The sequence below is a fragment of the Pongo pygmaeus genome, chromosome 20 (assembly GCF_028885625.2).
Source record: "Pongo pygmaeus isolate AG05252 chromosome 20, NHGRI_mPonPyg2-v2.0_pri, whole genome shotgun sequence".
NCBI lineage: Eukaryota > Metazoa > Chordata > Mammalia > Primates > Hominidae > Pongo > Pongo pygmaeus.
The window spans coordinates 14,362,821-14,384,077 of record NC_072393.2 but is presented as its reverse complement, the minus strand read 5'-3'; the positions used below and the strand labels follow the sequence as shown (position 1 = coordinate 14,384,077).

At 51.4% G+C, this 21,257-nt stretch overlaps 1 protein-coding gene and 1 long non-coding RNA gene across 2 annotated transcripts; one reads left to right on the top strand and one right to left on the bottom strand.

The window, feature by feature from the left end:
- Positions 1-650: 650 nt before the first annotated feature.
- On the top strand, positions 651-19,796 carry ASF1B (anti-silencing function 1B histone chaperone). Its single transcript, XM_054461740.2, has 4 exons — positions 651-3,366; positions 13,162-13,277; positions 17,645-17,821; positions 18,685-19,796. The coding sequence occupies exons 1-4, from the start codon at positions 3,258-3,260 to the stop codon at positions 18,889-18,891; spliced, it is 609 nt and encodes a 202-aa protein (XP_054317715.1). The 5' UTR covers positions 651-3,257; the 3' UTR covers positions 18,892-19,796.
- A 35-nt stretch (positions 19,797-19,831) lies between these two features.
- On the bottom strand, positions 19,832-20,898 carry LOC134738869 (uncharacterized). Its single transcript, XR_010125044.1, has 3 exons — positions 20,574-20,898; positions 20,156-20,248; positions 19,832-20,037 (listed from the first exon to the last, which is right to left on the bottom strand). It is a non-coding gene; the product is annotated as an uncharacterized LOC134738869 (long non-coding RNA).
- Positions 20,899-21,257: the final 359 nt, after the last annotated feature.

The window sequence follows — 21,257 nt, the reverse complement described above, 5'->3', positions numbered from 1 at the left end:
TAATTAAGCATCTAGAAATGTGACATCATGACAACTGCATTAATCATTAAATTTAGTATTCATAAGCAATCGAATTACATTTGGAAATTAGATTTTCTCAAATCACAAATATCCCCAAGTATGCAATGATTGCCAAGAAATCAAGCGAATCATAAATGTGAGTTTCCTTGAAGCCAAATAATTTCAAAAGAATAAAAACAAAGCTTTCAATTTTTTAACAGCTAAAAAGAATTTTTCTTAACTTAATGTGAGATGTAGATACCAAAAATGGGCTAGGCGCTGTAATCCCAGCACTTAAGGACAAGATAGGTGGACTGCTTGAGGCCAGGAGTTTCAAGACCAGCCTGGGCAACAGCGAGACCCTGTCTCTACAAAAAATTTAAAAAGTAAAAGAGGCAGGGCACGGTGCCTCATGCCTGTAATCCCAGCACTTTGGGCGGCTGAGGTGAGTGGATCACCCGAGGTCAGGAGTTTGAGACCAGTCTGGCCAACATGGTGAAACCCCGTGTTTACTAAAAATACAAAAATTAGCTGGGTAAGGTAGCGTGTGCCTGTAGTCCCAGCTACTCGGGAGGCTGAGGTGGGAGAATCGCTTGAAGCTGGAAGCAGGAGGTTGCAGTGAGCTGAGATTGCGCCACTGCACTCCAGCCTGAGTGACACAGCAAGACTCCCTCTCAAAAATAAAATAAAATAAAACAAATTAGGCATGGTGGCATGAACTGGTGATCCCAGCTACTCGGGAGGCTGAGTTGGGAGGATCACTTGAGCCCAAGAGTTCCAGGTTATAGTGAGCCACGATTATGCCACTTGCACTCCAGCCTGGGCAACAGAGCTCTATTACAAAAAAAAAAATCCCACAGGAACTGGATTGTTTAAAAAGAACAGGAAAAGGAAAACATACTAGCACAGTGAGTGAGCCCTAGTGAGCCCACAGAGGTGACTGGGTAAGAAATACCAGTGCCTTGGATCAGTGCTGTTCAGGCTTACGGCCTGTGAGTTTGAACACTGTCCGGAGCACCCTTAGAAAGGCCTCTCTGGGGAGGCGACATTTGAACAGAGACTTGAATGAGAAGAAGGCATAAGCCATGCCAAGAGCCCAGAAGAGGTTCTGGGCAGAGGCTTTGCACTGGGAGTGGCTTGTCAGAATTTTAACAAAAAGAGGTTTACTTAGGCTGGTTTGAAGTTGGAGCTGGGTGGTTAACAGGAGACAAAGCATAGAGTTTCAAAGACAATGCTCTCATCCTGAGAAGTGACCTGGTCAAATGTGTTTCCGACCTTCGCTGTCCAGTAATACAGGAGCCACTTTTCACAGGGGCTCAGGAGCACTCAACTGTAGCTATCAAGACAGCTAAACTGAACTTTCTTTTTTAAAATTTAATTTTAATTTTTAGAGACAGGGTCTCACTCTGACACTCAGGCTGGAGTGCAGTGGCTGGAGCATCCTGGGCTCAAGAGATCCTCCTGCCTCAGCTTCAGGAGTAGCAGAGACTACAGGTATGCACTACCACACCTGGCTTATTCTTTTATTTTTTGTAGATATGAGGTCTTGTTATGTTGCCCAGGCTAATCTTGAACTCCTGGCCTCAAGAAATCCTCCATGACCAGCCTCTAAAATTTAAAAAAAAAAAAAAAAAAGATATGGCCGGGCACAGTGGCTCACGCCTGTAATCCCAGCACTCTGGAAGGCCGAGATGGTCGGATCACTTGAGGTCAGGAGTTCGAGACCAGCCTGGCCAACATGGTGAAACCCCGTCTCTACTGAAGATACAGAAAAAAGTTTAGCTGGTTGTGGTGGTGGGCACCTGTAATGCCAGCTACTCAGGAGGCTGAGGCAGGAGAATCGCTTGAACCCGGGAGGTAGAGGTTGCAGTGAGCCGAGATCGCGCCATTGCATTCCAGCCTGAGTGACAGAGCCAGATTCCATCTCAAAAAAAAAAAAAAAAAAAGTGGCTTCCAAAAAATGTAAAATTAGGCCGCGGCTGGCATATTTTTCCACTGGGCAGCGCTGATCGCCCGTGGGGCCAGAGACTCTGCGACCTGGAGTCTCCCAGGCCGGGGGCGACGGCCCAGACGGGATGCGTTGGAGAGAAGTTTCCGGATGTATTATGTAGTCATGAATCATGTCAGGGAATTGCCACGGCCCCCGTTGAATGGGGAGGCGCTGCCTCGGGCGCTGAGTAGCAGAGCCCGGACTCTGAACACTGGTCTGCTCCCGAACTGGAACTCCCATTTTCAGTACCGTCCGCTTGAAATCTCCCAAGAGCCCTCGAGGGGGCGAGAACGGGATCCAAACCTCTCGGGGGCGAGAGCGGGATCCGAACCCCTCGGGGGCGAGAGCGGGATCCGAACCCGGCCGGATTCCCGAGGTCCGAGCGCGCCGCGTGACCGCCACTCCGAACGTTCGCAACGTTCACAACGGACTCCCGGGCCGCCGGACCTCAAGGGTCAGGAGCCACTCAGAAAAAGCTCCAGGACACGCTCACCTGTTGACAGACGCTGAAGCCGCAAACGCTCCTCCTCTCTCTTCACACTCGCCAACACCGCGGCGGCGATCGACTTCCGCTTCTCTCCAGCGAATCCCCAGCTGAGCCTCCTTCTGCTCCCGCCACCATTACCAATCCAGCCAATAAACTCTCAGAAAACCCTCTTTATCTCCGCCCCACTCCCTACTGCCAATCACTTCGGGTGCGAGCACCGCCCTTCCCGCCTTCTTTAGCGAGCGCCGCGCGCCACCGCTCGGCGGTTGGCGGCGCTGCGCGCCGCGGGATGAATCTCCCGGAAAAGCGAGGCGAGGGGCGGGCCAGGCCGGTGCGGGAGCCCTCAGGATTGGCCAGAAGGAGGCCGGCGCTGTGACTCTGTCCATTCCCGCCGTTGACATCCAAGTCGGAGACGCTGGGGATTGGTTCCCAGCGGACAGGTTAAGAAGCTTGGAGATAATTTCGCCCTCCTCACACGCTGCGGAGAGGGAGCTCCGCTGATTGGTCCGGGGAGTCTGGTCGCGCGCCGATCGGCACTCCAGGATTGGCTGAGGGGGTGCGCGCGCCGCCAGGGAGCGTTGGCGGTGATTGGCCAGAGGGCGGAGGCCGGCTATTTGAAGGCGGCGCGCGGACTAGGTGCGCACTTCAGTCCGCGGAGAGAAGAGGCGGGGGTGGACCTGGTCAGCCCTACCTCACTGACCCCCACCGGACCCAGGCGCGGCCTCCGCCACAGCCACAGCCACAGCCCCTGCCCCTGCTGCGGCGCGGCGAGGCGAGGCGATGGCCAAGGTGTCGGTGCTGAACGTGGCGGTCCTGGAGAACCCGAGCCCTTTCCACAGCCCTTTCCGGTTCGAGATCAGCTTCGAGTGCAGTGAAGCCCTGGCGGACGGTGAGGCTGGGCCTGTGCGGGGACCCCTACCCCCGGGCCGACCCCGGCCTTCCCTCAGAGAACCGCTCCCATGGCCAACTTGATCTCCCCCATGAAACCCCTCGTCCCCCTTTTCGCCAACCCCGATCTCCCGCAGCCCGCCAGTCAACCGGATCTCCCAGTGGAGACCCCCCGCCACCAGCCAACACGGACCTCCCCGTGACCTCCTCCCCCACTGCCCGCCTTGACCTCCCGGGTGGAGACCCCCCGCTAGCTAACTCGGACCTCCCCGTGACCTCTTCCCCCACTGCCCGCCCCAACCTCTCCATAGAGATTAACCCTCTCCAAGCCCCATTTCCCGCGTGGGGAACCTCATCCATCTTTTTTCTCTGGAGCTCTTCCTAGGTACCCGTTTTCATGGGGAGACTTTCTCGGCCTTCATTTCTTAACCCACGGAAATCTTCAGCCACCGTGGTTTCCCAGTGGCAAGACCCCCGCTTCAACCACTCACCCATTTTTGCCCACTTATTCCCTCTTTCCTGTAGTGAGATACTCACACCTCCCATTTTCTCTCTGGAGACCCCCAATATCCAGCCCCTTCCCATTTTCCCCGGGCAGAAATCCCAGCCATCTCCTACTTTCCCTATGGAGACCTCTCACCCAAGCTCCCTTTCCTCACCATGAAGACCCTCCCCTCCAATAACCTTTTTTCCCTGTGAAAGCCCCTCAACCCCTTTTCAGGACCGCTCTCACCCCCATCTTCCCATTTGTGTCCCACCAGTCCCCTCCCCAACCTGCCAATATTTCAATAACCCCACGCCCACCAGTTGCTGCTGCTTTTCTGCCCCAATGCACATACCCTGGAACCTGGTTTCCCACCTTCGTTGGGGCCCAACCCCCCTATGCTTGAGCTCTCCCTGGGAAAGGATGTTACCGTCTTTGAGGGGAACTTGGTCTCCCCAGCTCCCCTTCCCCACCTTCCTCTGTGGGTTTGGATAAACACACTGAAATCCGAGGGGTGGCATAGCCAGGCAGGCATTAGCTAGTTCTCCAGGTTTGCCCACCCATTTCCAGCTGAGTTACTGCAGCAATTTTTCTGTCGCTTTTTCTTTCTTCTTCTTCTTTTTTTTTTTTTTTTTTTTTTGAGACAGTCTCGCTCTGTTGCCAGGCTGGAGTGCAATGGCACGATCTCAGCTCACTGCAACCTCCAACTCCCGAGTTAAAGCGATTCTTCTGCCTCAGCCTCCGGAGTAGCTGGGACTACAGGCGCCTGTCACCATGCCCGGCTAATTTTAGTATTTTTAGTGGAGGCAGGGTTTCACCATGTCAGCCAGGCTGGTCTTGAACTCCTGACCTCAAGTGATCCACCCGCCTTGGCCTCCCAAAGTGCTGGGATTACAGGCGTGAGCCACCGCGCCCGGTCGTCGTCGTCTTCTTCTTCTTTTTTTTTTAATATAGCTGGATAATCAGTGCCAAGCTCCTATTGCTTTTGATGGTCTGACCTAGTCTGGGGGGTGGGTGGATTGGGCTGAGCTGTGACGGGCTCCAGCTTCAAACAGTCGATTGGAGCTCGGAGGTCACAGCCTCCTGTACATCTTTTCCAAGGTGCTTCCGTAGATGTACTTATTAATCTGTGTGACTTAAAGGTGGACATGGCTCTCATCTCACAGATGAGAAGACAGGAGCCACAAAGCGCAAAAGACCTTTCAAGTCAAGGCCTGTACAAATCCAAAATCTAAGGTCACCCAGGGAGCCTTGGCACCACTAAAAGCCAAGTCCTGCTTTCAGGAAGAAGTACTCCATTAGGCCATTTTTCTGCTTGGTGGTTGAAAGAGAAAAGGCAGCAGCCGAGGAGGTGGTGATCTGGGGGCCTGTGAAGCCAGGATGTGCTAACTAGTGCCTCTCGGGGGCAGGTAGGTGTTTTACCCTCAAAGCTGGTCGCCTGGACTAGCTTGGGGCTGATAGAGTGAGATGTGGATGTGCTTTGGGTAGGCCGGTGGGTCTGTCTCTCCCCAGTCTCTTTCGCTCCTTTTTAAATTAAGGAGTCTACTTGTGGCTAACTATAGAATATGCCGAGTTAAATCCTTTCTGGAACAGGGCAGCGGGTAAATAAATAAATAAAGTGTAGAATGACGCTGTGGAATAAGATTTAATTTAAAAGCCAGGAGGAGATGGAAGGAAGTAATAGGTTGAGGGATTCCCAGCTCCCAGAAGGCAGGAGATCAGGTTTCAATCAGCCTGTTTGTGTTCCTTGCATTTAAAAATGGTTGCGCGGTCATTATCTGGTACTTCTACTCCTAGGAAGCCCCTGCCCTGTGACTTTACTAACTTATTTATAGAATTAGAGCCGGAAGGGCTAAATTCAACCTGCTGGTCCTTTTTTTGTTTTTTTGGAGACGAAGTCTCGCTCTTGTCCCCCAGGCTGGAGTGCAATGGCGCGATCTTGGCTCACTGCAACCTCCGCCTCCCAGATTCAAGCGATTCTCCTGCCTCAGCCTCCCGAGTAGCTGGGATTACAGGCGCCTGCTATGACGCCCGGCTAATTTTTGTATTTTTAGTAGAGACGGGGTTTCACCATGTTGGCCAGGCTGGTCTTGAACTCCTGACCTCAGGTGATCCGCCCACCTCAGCCTCCCAAAGTGCTGGGATTACAGGCGTGAGCCACTGCGTCCAGCCTCTGCTGATCATTTTTTAATAGAAATGGAGTGACTTCACCAGAGTCACACAGCCAGTTTGTAGAAGTATTGGCACTGAAGTTTTGAATCTAAATTCTTTATCTTTGCTCCAATCCAGGGAAAGAAAGGAAGGATTCCCTGTTTCAGGGGTGGAGCACAGATAGGAATGACCACAGAATTTATTGCCTAATCAGGACACTCAAAACGCAGTGAAGGGAAGTGCTATTATTATTATTTTATTTATTTATTTATTTATTTATTTTTGAGATGGAGTCTTGCTGTGTCACCCAAGCTGGAGTGCAGTGGCGCGATCACGGCTCATTGCAAGCTCCGCCTCCCGGGTTCACGCCATTCTCCTGCCTCAGCCTCCCAAGTAGCTGGGACTACAGGCGCCCGAAACCATGCCCAGCTAACTTTTTGGATTTTTAGTAGAGACGGGGTTTCACTGTGTTACCCAGGATGGTCTCGATTTCCTGACCTCGTGATCCGCCCACCTCGGCCTGGGATTACAGGCGTGAGCCACTGCGCCCAGCCTATGATTATTATTATTATTATTAGAAATGGAATCTCACTATGTCACCCAGGCTACAGTGCAGTGGTGCGATCTCAGTTCACTGCAATCTCCACCTCTCGAGTTCAAGCGATTCTCCGGCCTCAGTATCCCGAGTAGCTGGGATTACAAGCTTGAGCCACCATGCCTGGCTAATTTTTGTCTTTAGTAGAGACGAGGTTTCACCATGTTGGCCAGGCTGGTCTCAAACCTGATCGCAAGTGATCTGCCCACTTCAGCCTCCCAGAGTGCTGGGATTACACTGAATCCTAAACGCCTGGCCAGGGAATGCTATTGTTAATTGCACCTGGATGATAAAGCTTTCCTTCGAGTAACTCAAGTGAGAAATCCTGGCTCTTCCAGTCCTAGGGCTCTCTGTGACTGACTGCCAGCTTGCTTTCTGCCTCTTTCTGGACTCCTCTCCATGAAAAAGAATCTGCCTCACTCTCAGCAGTGTCAACTGAAAATCAGACAAAACCCCCAACCCAGCTGTGCGAGGTGGCTCATGCCTGTAATTCCAGCACTTTGGGAGGCTAAGGAAGGAGGATCTCTTGAGCCCAGGAGTTTTGGGCCAGCCTGGGTAACGTAGCAAAACCTTTTCTCTACAGAAACATCAAAAAATTAACGGGGCTTGGTGGCACTTGTCTGTGGTCCCAGCTACTCAGGAGGCTGAAGTGGGAGGATTGCATGAGCCTAGGAGGTCAAGGCTGCAGTGAGCCATGATTGCACCACTGCACTCCAACCTGGGTGAGAGAGCAAGACCCCATCTCAAAAAAAAAAAAAAAAAACCACCTAACCCCGAAGCCCCAGTTGGGTGACCCCTATTGCTTCGGGGCCCCAAGCCCCCTTTGCACTTTCATCTTCCACATCTAGAAATAGATTCTTCCACGTTTAGCTGAGAAATTCAACAGACACTGGTTGAATAAGTCATAGAAGCCAGATGTTCTGACCCAGAAATAACGAAGTTGTTATGGCAGCAGAGCTCATCTTTGATTATGAACAAAGGCGAAAAACAAACAAAAAAAGGAGGCCAGGCACGGTGGCTCACGCCTGTAATCTCAGCACTCTGGGAGACCAAGGCAGGCAGATTACCTGAGGTCAGAAGTTCGAGACCAGCCTGGCCAACATGGTGAAACCCCACCTCACTAAAAATACAAAAAATTAGCCGGGTGTGGTGGTGGGCGCCTGTAGTCCCAGCTACTCGAGAGGCTGAGGCAGAAGAATGGCGTGAACCCAGGAGGCAGAACTTGCAGCAAGCCGAGATTGCGCCACTGCACCCCAGCCTGGGCAACAAAGCAAGACTCCATCTCAAAAAAAAAAAAAGAAAAAGCCAGGTGCGGTGGCTCACACCTGTAATCCCAGCACTTTGGGAGGCCGAGGCGGATGGATCACAAGGTCAGGAGTTCGAGACCAGCCTAACCAACATGGTGAAACCCCATCTCTACTAAAAATACAAAAATTAGCCAGGCATGGTGGCGCGCAGCTACAATCCCAGCTGCTCAGGAGGCTGAGACAGAAGAATCGCTCAAACCCAAGAGGCAGAGGTTGCAGTGAGCTGAGATTGTGCCACTGCACTCCAACCTGGGTGACAGAGCAAGACTCTGTCTCAAAAAAAAAAAAAAAAAAATGGCCAGGCACAGTGGCTTACCCCTGTACCCCTGTAATCTCAGCATTTTGAGAGACCAAGGCAGGTGGATCATCTGAGGTCAGGAGTTTGAGACCAGCCTGGCCAATGTGGTGAAATCCTGTCTCTACTAAAAACACAAAAGTTAGCTGGGCTTGGTGGCAGGCGCCTGTAGTCCCAGCTACTTGGGAGGCTGAGGCAGGAGAAGCGCTTGAACCCGGGAGGTGGAAATTGCAGTGAGCCCAGATTGCGCCATTGCACTCCAGCCTGGGCAACAGAGCAAGACTGTCTCAAAAAAACAACAACAAAAAAGCAGGAAGCAGACTTTTTAGCTAGTTCAGCTACAATAATTGTGTACATGTCTTTAGTCTTATCATATATATATATGTATATATATATATATATATATATACAGTGGAGGTATGTCTTGCACAGGGACTAGCTTGTGAAGTTAGCACAGAGAGATAACATGGGACACAGTTGAGTTGCCTTGACATTGCTCAGAAGGTTAGGTACACACGTCATATGTACAGCTGTGTCCTGTACTCATAGCTATGAGTTCCTGCTGTATTGGTGATTTGTGTCCCATGTATAATTCTAAAGAAAGATTAGAGATGAAATCATACACGTATGTCTCTACTTATGACACTGCAGCCAGATTTTTTTTTTTTTTAAAGAGATAGGGTGTCACTGTGTTGCCCAGACTGGACTTGAACTCCTGGGCTTAAGCAGTCCTCCCACCTCAGCTTCCTAAGTAGCTGGAACCACAGGTGCACATCACCATGCCTGGGCACTTCAGCAAATTTAAGATGATTCTCGACTGGGCGTAGTAGCTTATGCCTGTAATCCCAGCACTTTGGGAGGCCGAGGCGGGCGGATCATGAGGTCAGGATATCGAGACCATCCTGGCTAACACAGTGAAACCCCGTCTCTACTAAAAATACAAAAAAAATTCGCCAGGCATGGTGGCAGGCGCCTGTAGTCCCAGCTGATTGGGAGGCTGAGGCACGAGAATGGCATGAACCCGGGAGGCGGAGCTTGCAGTGAGCCGAGATTGTGCCACTGCACTCTAGCCTGGGCGACAGAGCGAGACTCCGTGTCAAAATAACATAAAATAAATTAGAATTACAGGTGCACACCACCACGCCCAGCTAATTTTTTATATTTTTAGTAGAGATGGAGTCTCACTGTGTTGCCCAGGCTGGAGTGCAGAGGCACGATCTCAGCTCACTGCAACCTCCGCCTCCCAGGTTCAAGCAATTCTCCTGCCTCAGCCTCCCGAGTAGCTAAGACTACAGGGGCATGCCACCACGCCTGGCTAATTTTTTGTATTTTTTGTATCGCCGTGTTGCCCAGGCTGATCTCGAACTTCTGAGCTCAAGCAATCCACCCGCCTCAGCCTCCCAAAGTGCTAGGATTACAGGCATGATCCAATGATCCACCTCGCCTGGCCCTATACCTATAACTCTTTTTTTCTTCCTTTCTTTCCTTCTTTCGTTTTTCTTTTTTTTTTTTTTTTTTTTTTTTTTTGACACAGGCTGGCTCTGTTGCCCAGGCTGGAGTGCAGTGGCATGATCTCGGCTCACTGCAATCTCTGCTGCCTCCCAGGTTCAAGCAGTTCTTATGCCTCAGACTCTTGAGTAGCTGGAATTACAGGTGCACACCATCATGCCCAGCTAAATTTTTATATTTTTAGTAGAGATGGGGTTTCACCATGTTGCCCAGGTTGGTCTCGAACTCCTGAGCTCAGGCAATCTACCTGCCTCAGCCTCCCAAAGTGCTAGGATTACAGGCGTGAGCCGCCGTGCCCAACCAGCTTCTGTAACTCTTGAGTCAGTATTTCTCTACAGCCCTCAGTTAATTCTCCAGTTTCTTTCCAACCCTGGTTGAAAGAGCCATTTCAGCCCATGTGCCTGACAGTCAACACAGTACATTTTTTCTTTTTCTTTTTTCCTTTGAGATAGGGTCTCTGTCGTCTAGGCTGGAGTGCAGTGGCTCGATCATGGCTCACTGCAGCCTTGAACTCCTAGGCTCAAGCGATCCTCCAACCTCAGCCTCCCACATAGCTGGGACCACCGGCACGCGCCACCACACCCAATTAATTTTGTTGATTTTTAATAGAGTCGAGTCTCCCTATGTTGCAGGGGCCCATTTCTTTCAGTGAGTTTCCACATGCTCTTTGTTTAGGTTTTGCCAGTTAGTATTGACCTCAGCTGGACAACATCAGGTGCTCGTGGGTACACTTTAGTCTTTTTTGTCTACCTTCCCAGGACATGAATTAAATGCACCCGTACAGGATTCTACCGGCTATGAGAGGAAAGGGCTGAAGGATATATACCAAAATGATACAACTGCTTTAGAAAGGAGAGAGCAGGGCTGGCTGGCTTTTCTGTCTTCCCCCAAAACTTGATTCCAGTTGTGTCACTACTTGTAACAAAAATAAATCAACAGGCTGGGCATGATGGCTCAGACAAATTCCAGCACTTTGGGAGGCCAAGGCGGGAGGATTGCTTGAGACCAGGCTGGGCAACCAAGCAAGACCTCATCTCTAAAAACAATTTAAAAATTCCCTGGGCGTGTGGCACAAGCCTGTGGTACCAGCTACTTGGGAGGCTAAGGCAGGCGAATCACTTGAGCGCAGGAATTTGTGGCTGTAGTGAGCTATGATTACGCCACTGCACTGCAGCCTGGGTGACAGACTGAGACCCCATCTCTAGGGAAAAAAAAGTCAGCTTCCTCCCTGCAAATAGTAAGAGGCTAGTTCGACCAAACACCTGTGAGTTCAATGGTCACCCGTATCCTACAGACCTGCTATAGGGTTCCTAAGTGAAACCACAAAGGGACAGGCAGCCAGTGCATCAAAGAAGGGCATGGGGCTCAGGTGACAAGCCTCTGTAGTCATGACCCGGCAGCAGCGTGCTTCCAAAGTTGGATGCTCTTGTGGGACACTGGACCAAGGAACAGGGCAGCTTCTGAGAGAGTTTGCTTCCTGTGAAAATCACAGCTTGTGAAACTTCCCCCAGCTGCTAGAGCTGAAGGGTTGTGTAATTTCTAAAGAGCCGAAAATAAGTTTCAAGCCTCTTGCCAAGCCTCCCTGTACCAACATGACCTTGCCCCTGATATACTTGGACCTCCTGCAAGAGGCCATGTTGACCGGAATTTCCTGTGATTGACAGCCAGAGGCTCCATAAGCACTTTCCTTTCATCTCAATGGAGCATATTCAGGGGATGGGGCCCTCCTGCTGGATGGGGTGCAAGAGTTAGGGTTTGAGGCCGGGCACGGTGGCTCACACCTGTAATCCCAGCATTTTGGGAGGCCGAGGCGGATGGATGACCTGAGGTCAGGAGTTCGAGATCAACCTGGCCAACATAGTGAAACCCCATCTCTACTAAAAATACAAAAAATTAGCCAGCTGTGGTGGTGGGCGCCTGTAATCCCAGCTACTCAGGAGGCTGAGGCAGGAGAATCACTTGAACCCGGGAGGCAGAGGTTGCAGTGAGCTGAGAGCTCACCATTACACTCTAGCCTGGACAACAAGAGTGAAACTCTTGTCAAAAAAAAAAAAAGTGTTTGGAGGATCACCCCGGGATGCCACATTTGTTGACTGAGTTGCCCAAATGTCTCTAAGTAGGCATGACTTGGTGCCAGATCTGGAAGACCAGGGTGGCTGGCTCCCTGAGCAGCCTCACCTTCCCCCTCCTGCAGGCTGGCTCTCCTGCCGGATTGGAATCTGCCTCCCTGCCCCAGTTGTCGAGGGATCCACTTCGTTGAGTGGCACTGGTCCCTGTGTGTGAAAGAGGATGCTGCTTCCTGTCCCAGCACCCAGTGGGCAGGGCCCTGAAATGACCCAACTCCCTGCCGTTCCCTTCTCAGCACATCTGTGTCATGTGGCTCTTAATTCAGCCTCTGCCATACAGTTCACGCTCAGGCCTTGAGAGGCCCAGGTTTCCCCGGAGGTACAGTCAAGGTCACCTGTCATAGCTAGGCTTACAAAACAGAATTCCCTAATGGAGGCAGAGCTTCGTGCCCACCTCAGCATTCAAGACTGCAGTGCCTGGCACTAAGTGTCTGACAGATGGAATAATAGTCTTTTAACATATTAAGGATCTGTCTAAAATTACCACAAGGCTGGGCACAGCAGCCCACACCTGTGATCCCAACATGGTGGGAGTCCGAGGCAGGAGGATCGCTTGAGCCCAGGAGGTTGAGGCTACAGTGAGCCATGAACATACTGCTGCACACCAGCCTAGGCAACAGAGGGAGACTGTCTCAAAAAATAAGTAAATGAAAATAAAATACAAGATGTGGTTGGGCGCAGTGGCTCACACCTGTAATCCCACCAGTTTGGAAGGCTGAGGCGGGCAGATCACTTGAAGTCAGGAGTTGGATACCAGCTTGGCCAACATGGTGAAACCCCATCTCTACTAAAAATACAAAAACAGGCCAGGTACAGTGGCTCACACCTGTCATCCCAGCACTTTGGGAGGCTGAGGCGGGTGGATCACCTGAGGTCAGGAGTTCTAAACCAGCCTGATCAACATGGTGAAGCCCTGTCTCTACTAAAAATAAAAAAATTAGCCAGCCATGATGGCGGGCGCCTGTAATTCCAGCTACTCAGGAGGCTGAGACAGGAGAATTGCTTGAACCTGGGAGGCAGAGATTGCAGTGAGCCAAGATCACATCATTGCACTCCAACCTGGGTGACAAGAGTGAAACTCCATCTCAAAAAAGAAAAAATTAGCTAGGCGTGGCAGCGGGCACCTATAATCCCAGCCACTTGGGAGGCTGAGGTACGAGAATCACTGGAACCTGGGAGGCGGAGGTTGCAGTGAGCCGAGATCGCATCACTGTACTCTAACCTGTGTGACAGAACGAGACTCTATCTCAAAAAAAAATTACAAGAGCCTTTCCCTGCCTTCTTGCTGTTGAGCTATTTCAATTCGTTAACCCTCCTATGTCTTTGCAGACCTGGAGTGGAAGATCATTTATGTTGGCTCGGCTGAGAGTGAGGAATTTGATCAGATCCTAGACTCGGTGCTGGTGGGCCCTGTACCAGCAGGGAGACACATGTTTATCTTTCAGGTAAGAAAGATGAGGCCTTAGGCCTTAGCCCTTGACTCCTAGAAACATCCTCTTTTACCTGAAATCCCACAGAGTGCTTCAGGAATCAAAAGTTCAAGTTCAGCTGGGCACAGGGGCTCACACCTATAGACCCAGCTACTCCAGGGGCTGAGGTGAGAGGATTGCTTGAGCCCAGGAGTCCGAGGCTGCAGTGAACCACTGCACTCCAGCCTAGGCAACACAGTGAGACCCTATCTCTAAAAAAAGAAAAAAACAAGTATTAAAAAAATAGAGGCCGGGCATAGTTGCTCACACCTGTAATCCCAGCACTTTGGGAGGCCGAGGTGGGAGGATTGCTTGAGGCCAGGAGTTTGAGACCAGCCTGGGCAATATAGTGAGACCGCATCTCTACAAAAAATTTAAAAATCAGCAGAGCATGGTGGTGTGCGCCTGTAGTCTCAGATACTTGAGAGGCTGAAATGGGAGGATCACTTGAGCCTGGGAGATGGAAGCTACAATGAGCCAAGACCACACCACTGCACTCCAGCCTGGGCAACAGAGTAAGACCCTATCTCAATCAATTAAAAAAAATTTAAAAGTTCAGGTTCAAATCCTAGTTCTACTGTCAGGAACTGTCTGACCTCTCAGGGGCTGTCAGGCCCTCCCTTCCCCCACCTCTGTGTCAAAGCTGCCACTGATTTACCCGCAATTCTCATTATTCACAAAGTTATGTTCTATAAAGTTGCCACAAACACTGAATTAGTGAATACTGAACCATTGCCCCAGGGGAAATACAGGGTTAGATTCTTGGAAGTCACGTTTTCGTCAGCTGGTCAATATGTAAACTTGTATGTGTGTTTCTGCTGAAAAGACACCAGGCCGGCTATGGTGGCTCACACCTGTAATCCCAGCACTTTGGGAGGCTGAGGTGGGTGGATCACCTGAGGTCAGGAGTTCAAGACCAGCCTGGCCAACGTGATGAAACCCCGTTTTTACTAAAAATACAAAAATCAGCCAGGTGTGGTGGCACGTGCCTGTAATCCCAGCCACTCGGGAGGCTGCAGTGGGAGAATTGCTTGAACCTGGGAGGTGGAGATTGCAGTGAGCTGAGATCGCACCAGTGCACTCCAGCCTGGGTGATACAGCGATACTCTGTCTCAGAAAAAAAAGAAAGACACCTTATTTAATATATACAGTGGTTCATTTATGTTGAATTCACAGCCAACAGCACTATAACTCTCCTGAATGAACCTTCTCTAATACGCATATTTTCCATAAGGCCTTGTACCCTACACTGCACTTCAGCACTACCGTTGGGTGCCATCATAGACAGCAAACTCACCAACAAAAAGCACAAAACATGGAAAAAAGCACTAAGTAGGCTGAGGAAAGGACGCTCATTCATAGTGAGAGCTGAGACCAGAAGACAGAGTGTTGCCTTGTTTGACCTCAGGTGGGAACAGGCGTGGTAGATAACTCCAGTTTTTCCCTGCTCTGTGCATGTCTGCAAGTGACTGTGAAAGCACACAGGTATTCATCTTGGGGTTACAAATAAATTTAGCAGGTAGGTGAACTTGCACATATAGAACCCATGAATAATGAGGATGGACTGTAACTCCTAAATGGCTCTCATGCAGTGCCCCACCTGGGTTGTCAAATGTAGATTCTGGCCGGGTGTGGTGGCTTCCAGCACTTTGGGAGGCAGAGGCGGGAGGATTGCTTAAGGCCAGGGGTTCCAGACTAGCCTGGGCCACATAGCGAGACCCCCATCTCTACAAAAAATAAAAAAATTAGCCTGGTGTGGTGGCTTGTACCTGTCGTCCCAGCTACTTGGGAGGCTGAAGCAGGAGGCTTGCTTGAGCCTGAGAGTTTGAGGCTACAGTGAGCTATGATTGCACCTCTGCACTGCATTCTGGGTGACAGAGCGAGACCCATCTCTACAAAAAATTTAAAAATTAACCAGGCATAGTGATGCAGGCCTGTAGTGCCAGCTACTAGGGAGGCTGAAGCAGAAGACTCACTTGAGGCCAGGTACCATGGCTCACACCTGTAATCTCAACACTTTGGGAAGCTGGGGCAGGCAGATCACTTGGGGTCAGGAGTTAAAGACTAGCCTGGCCAACATGGTGAAACCCTGTTTCTACTAAAAAATACAAAAATTAGCTGGATGTGGTGGTGCACATTTGTTATCCCAGCTACTCGGGAGGCTGAGGCATGAGAATTGTTTGAATATGGGGGGCGGAAGTTACAGTGAGCTGAGATTGCGCCACTGCACTCCAGCCTGGGCAACAGAGTGAGACCCTGTCTCTAAAAAAAAAAAAAATAGGCTCGCTTGAGCCCAGGAGTTCCAGGAGTTTACAGTGACCTGTGATTGCACCACTGCACTCCAGTCTGGATGACAGAGGGAAATGCCATCTCTTTAAAAAAAGAAGGCTGGTGCAGTGGCTCACGCCTGTAATCCCAGCACTTTGGAAGGCCAAGGTGGGCGGATCACGAGGTCAGGAGATTGAGACCATCCTGGCTAACATGGTGAAGCCCCGTCTCTACTAAAAAATACAAAAAATTAGCCAGGCCTGGTGGCGGGCACCTGTAGTCTCAGTCTACAGGAGGGTGAGGCAGGAGAATGGCATGAACCCGGGATGTGGAGCTTGCAGTGAGCTGAGATCACGCCACTGCACTCCAGCCTGGGTGACAGAGTGAGACTCCATCTCAAAAAAAAAAAAGAAAAAAACAACAAATGGAGATTCTGAGTTCTCCAGGTGATTTTTCAGGATCCTCCGCTCAGATACACTCCCTTACCTCCATCACTGCTGTTATCGCCCTAATCCAAGCTACCATATCCTATCTAACCCCTTCAGCCACCACTACTAAATCCACTGACAGGCCCTATCTACTCAACAGTCAGGACTGGCCTCCTGGGTGTGCAACCCAGGCAGCTGCTCAGGACCCCACACTTGGTGCGATACTCTGCTATCACTGTCTGAAACCTAATAGCTTTTCCGGAGGGGCCTGGTGTTTTCATTTTGCATTGGTTTTATTTTGCACCAATTACGTGCCTGGTCTTGTTTGCAGTAGTACACCCTGAATCTGTCCTTTACTGCCTGGTCTAGGCCAAGTCCACTGCCTCTCCAGGATGACTGGCATAAGCCTTCTGCTTCCACTACCTGTCACAGCTCCATACTTTGCCAGAGGCTTCTTTTCAGATCACAAGAGTGATGTGGCACTTAACCTCCTGCTTACTCTCTTGCCCTTTCCCAGGGGCCCTTATCTGGCCCCCGGGTGGCCTGATACCACCTGCCTCACCTGTTCAGCTTCATGCCACTGTCCCCTGGCTCACCACACTCTTCCAGAGTACCACGCACCTCTCCCTGCCACAGTCAACATTTTGTAGTCATTTGTGGGATTGATTCTGTGTTTCCATCAGTTGACAACTCCTGGCTGGGCACAGTGACTCACACCTGTAATCCCAGCCCTTTGGGAGGCTGAGGTGAGAGGATCACTTGAGCCCAGGAGTTTGAGACCAGCCTGGACAACATGGAGAAACCCTGTCTCTACCAAAAATAATTGGCTAGACATGTTGGCACACACCGTGGTCCCAGCTATTTGGGAGGCTGAAGCAGGAGGATTGCTTGAGCCCAGGAGTTCAAGGATGCAGTGAGCCATGATGGCGCCATTGCACTCCAGCCTGGGTAACAGAGGGAGACCAGACCCTGTGTAAAAAAAAAAAAAGTCCAGGCGCAGTGACTCACGCCTGTAATCCCAACACTTTGGGAGGCCAAGGTGGGCAGATCACCTGAAGTCAGGAGTTTAAGACCAGCCTGGCCAACATGGTGAAATCCCGTCTCTACTAAAAATACAAAAAAAAGGCTGGGCGCGGTGGCTCACACCTGTAATCCCAACTCTTTAGGAGTCCAAGACGGGCGGATCACATGAGGTCAGGAGTTTGAGACCAGCCTGGCCAACATGGCGAAACCCCATCTCTACTAAAAATACAAAAAATAGCAGGGCATGGTGGTGGGCACCTGTAATCCCAGCTACTCGGGAGGCTGAGGCAGGAGAATCGCTTGAACCCGTGAGGCAGAGGTTGCAGTGAGCCGAGATCGCACCATTGCACTTCAGCCTGGGTAACAGAACAAAACTCCATTAAAAAAAAAAAATACAAAAAAAAAAAAAATTAGCCGGGTGTGGTGGTGTGTGCCTGTAGTCCCAGCTGCCTGGGACGTTGAGGCAGAATTGTTTGAACCCGAGAGGCAGAGGTAAAAAAAAGAAAACTGAGGGCAGAGAGCATACTTTTTGCTCAGTAAATACGTGATGCTTGGGAATCTTTGTACTAATGACATCGAGGCATGGCTGTGGCACTGCTAAGGCCTAGGATGTGTCTCCCCTAGGCTGATGCCCCCAACCCATCCCTCATCCCAGAGACTGATGCCGTGGGTGTGACTGTGGTCCTCATCACCTGCACCTACCATGGACAGGAGTTCATCCGAGTGGGCTACTACGTCAACAACGAGTACCTCAACCCTGAGCTGCGTGAGAACCCACCCATGAAGCCAGATTTCTCCCAGGTGGGGCCTGTTTCCACTTCCTGCTTCCAACAAGGCCGTTCTTTATACTTGGGGGGAGTTCAGCCATTCAAATTGGGAGTCAAGGTCACTTCTTAAGGTTTTCAAGTAATGTTCAGTTCTTACAGTACTGAGTTAGAACAGGAGAAAAAGACCTTTGTTTCTCAAAGGCATGTCTTAGAGAATTAAGATTAGATAGGCCAGCCTGGGCAACATAGTGAGACCCTGTCCCTAACCCCCGCAGAAAAAAAAAAAAAAAAGAACCAGATGTGGGTGGTGTGCTCTACTCTGGAGGCTGAGGTGGGAGGATCGCTTGAGCCCAGGAGTTTGAGGCTGCAGTGAGCTCAGATCGTGCCACTGCATTCCAGCCTGACCAACAGAGTGAGACTGTCCCTTAAAAAAAAAAAAAAAAAAAGGGCCTGGGCCAGGCACAGTGGCTCACGTGTTGTAATCCCAGCACTTTGGGAGGCCGAGGCTGTCGGATCACCTGAGGTCAGGAGTTTGAGACCAGTCTGGCCAACATGGTAAAACCGTCTCTACTAAAAATACGAAAATGAGCCAGGTATGGTGCCTTGCACCTGTAGTCCCAGCTACATAGGAGGCTGAGGCAAGAGAATCGCTTGAACCGGAAGGCAGAGGTTGCAGTGAGACGAGATCACACCATTGCACTCCAGCCTGGGCAACAAAAACAAAACTCCGTCTCAAAAAATAAATAAATAAATAAATAAATAAAGGTCCTGGCCACAGGTGTTTTCTGGAGTTCCATATGTAGGTTGCTCTTGCTGGGCTTGAGATGGGTGTCCTGACTCTATGGGAGCAAGGAGAGGGCGTACCAACAAGGGTTGACATTCCTCTTCCTGCCCCAGCTCCAGCGGAACATCTTGGCCTCGAACCCCCGGGTGACCCGCTTCCATATCAACTGGGACAACAACACGGACAGGCTGGAGGCCATAGAGACCCAGGACCCCTCTCTGGGCTGCAGCCTCCCACTCAACTGCACTCCTATCAAGGGCCTGGGCCTCCCTGGCTGCATCCCTGGCCTCCTCCCTGAGAACTCCATGGACTGCATCTAACTGCAGGAACCCAGAGTGTACCAGCACACCGGGAGGGGCAACCAGGCCTCCCAGCGAGTCCTGCAGGGCCCATCTAGAGGACTTTGGGGGCCATCAGCTGCATCCAGGTCTGTCAAACTCAGCCCCTAGGAAAGAACAGGCCTCGAGTCTCCCCTAGTCCTGGCCAGAAGGATGATCTTGCTTTTCCTCTACAGGCCTATAAGAAGCAGGTACTTCAGTTCTAAATTCTGACTTGTGTTCTTTTTGTCTTCATAAATTCTACCTAAGGCCACTGTGCCACTGTGCACCCTTGAGTACCATTGATCCAAAGCTTTCCCACAGACCTCCCTGGCCCACCTAGAGGCTTTCTTGGTCAGTGCCTGTCAAGGCTCCAGTCCTGCTGAGCCAAAGGCTCTGTCATTCCTTTCTCTTCCCGTCCATCTGAGCAGATCCACTCCAGCTTTCTGGTGGCACAGGCAGGAATCTTAGTTAGTAGGTAGAGTTAGATCCCATTTCTGTCCTGCTCCCAGGAAGATTCTTAGGTCCTCTTCAATCCAGCAGCCCCTCCCAGAGGTGTGATCAGGATGCTGAGGAACCATGTTGCCTTTCCTGTCAATCACAGCCACCTTCCTGTTATCTCCTAAATGGATCTGGCTTTTCCTGGAGGCTGCTGTGGTTGGAAGATGGTATCAGTGGGCCTACCTGTGCAGTCTGTCTCCGGGCCAGGGTCAGGGACCCTCTGCCTCTGGCAGCCTTAACCTGTCCTCTGCTAGGACCAGGGTGATTTCAAGCCAGGGAAGCAACTGGGACCCTGAAAACTTCCTCCCCAGCCCACTCCCCCTCTCTGTGCCCTGGTCCCCTTGCTGCCATGTGGATACTGTTGTGATTGCTGTTTGTATATTATTAAAATGTTTTTATATTAAAAATGTTTGGTTGGTCTGAAAATTAAAAGCACTTCGTTTAGAATGATTGTTTGTGCTTTTGTCTCTGGTGGACTGAAGCAACTTTGTCCATTCTCCCCCAGAGTGGCCTCTTGCCCTGTCCAGTGGGTTGGCTGTCCATGTCTTCCTCCCGGCTTCCTACTCCAGTCTTAATTGGTTCTACAGTTGTATTCCAGACTGAGGTTCCAAGAAGGGTTTTTCTTTGTCAAAACTTAAACCAGCTGTCCTGCAGATAGATTATAATGAGTGATTTTTCAGACTTTGCCCTTGACCCACAGGAAGAAATTAACATCGTGATCCCAACACAAACAGCAATGCTGTTATTACATTTTACTAAACCTTACCGTGTATCTGTCCATCCAGAGGCGGAGTGGTCAGCCATTTCCCCATAATTCACAGAAAGGCTCTGCCTCTCCCTCCCTGGAACTGTGGTTGACCTGGGAACATGGGGGCAGACAGCAGCTGGAGGTGGAGGCTATTCAAATCGAAGCAGCAGATCGGCTTGTAGTTGAGCCCAGCTAGCCCTTCCGAGTCGGGGTGACCTGGCTTCTCCCCTCCCCTGACCCTCTCTTAAGTGCTTCTCAATTAGGAGCAGTTCAGCCCCGCAAGAGCACATTTACCAATGTCAGGAGACAGCAGTTGCCACAGCCAGCAGGAAGATAGAGGAGGGGCTACTGGCATCCAGTGGGTAGAGGCGGGGGATGTTGCTCAACACCCAGTGGTGCACAAGACACCCCCCAGCAGAAAATGATCCAGCCTCACCGTCAGTAGTGTCGCAGTTGGGAAACCCCGACTGTCCTCTCTTAAGTGTGTACTGAAAGAGGATCCTGAAGGAAGGGGCAGGTTCCCTTTGCATTGCCCAGACAGGAAATACAGACGGGGAATAGGAGCAGGGAATCTGCCTGGCTGTACCCCAGATTCCTCATCTGTGCAATGGGAGTGATGATGGTAGCACCTACGCGATGGGAGTGTGGTGCGAAGGAGCGTTAAGTGGGTGCCAGCTCTTACTACTGGCAGGAGCCCAGGGCTAGGGCCCAGCAAAGGGGTGGACACTGAGCGCCCCTTCCCAGCCACCCCTTGCGCCGGGCCCGGCATCCTCCTGACTGCGGCTGGGAAAACCCAGGAGGCCCCGCGGCCTGGCCCCCAAGCAGGCCTGGCCACGGCTGCCCAGCGCCAGGCCTTATGAATGACGCCGGCGGCGGCCGGGCGACCTCTGACCCGCGCGCCGGCCGCGCCCCTCCCCCGCTGGCAGGTGGACAGCGGCTGCGCCGGGCAGGCCGCGGCACCAACCCCGGCTGGCCGACAGCCGCTGCCGCACTGAGTGGGGGCGGGGGACTGCGGCGCGCGCGGGGCCGGCCGGGGCCGCCTCCTGAGCCTCGGAGCGCTGCGCGGCCGCCAGCCAGCCTCCGCCGCCCCGCCCCGCCCCGCCGGCCCGGGCCCGCAGAC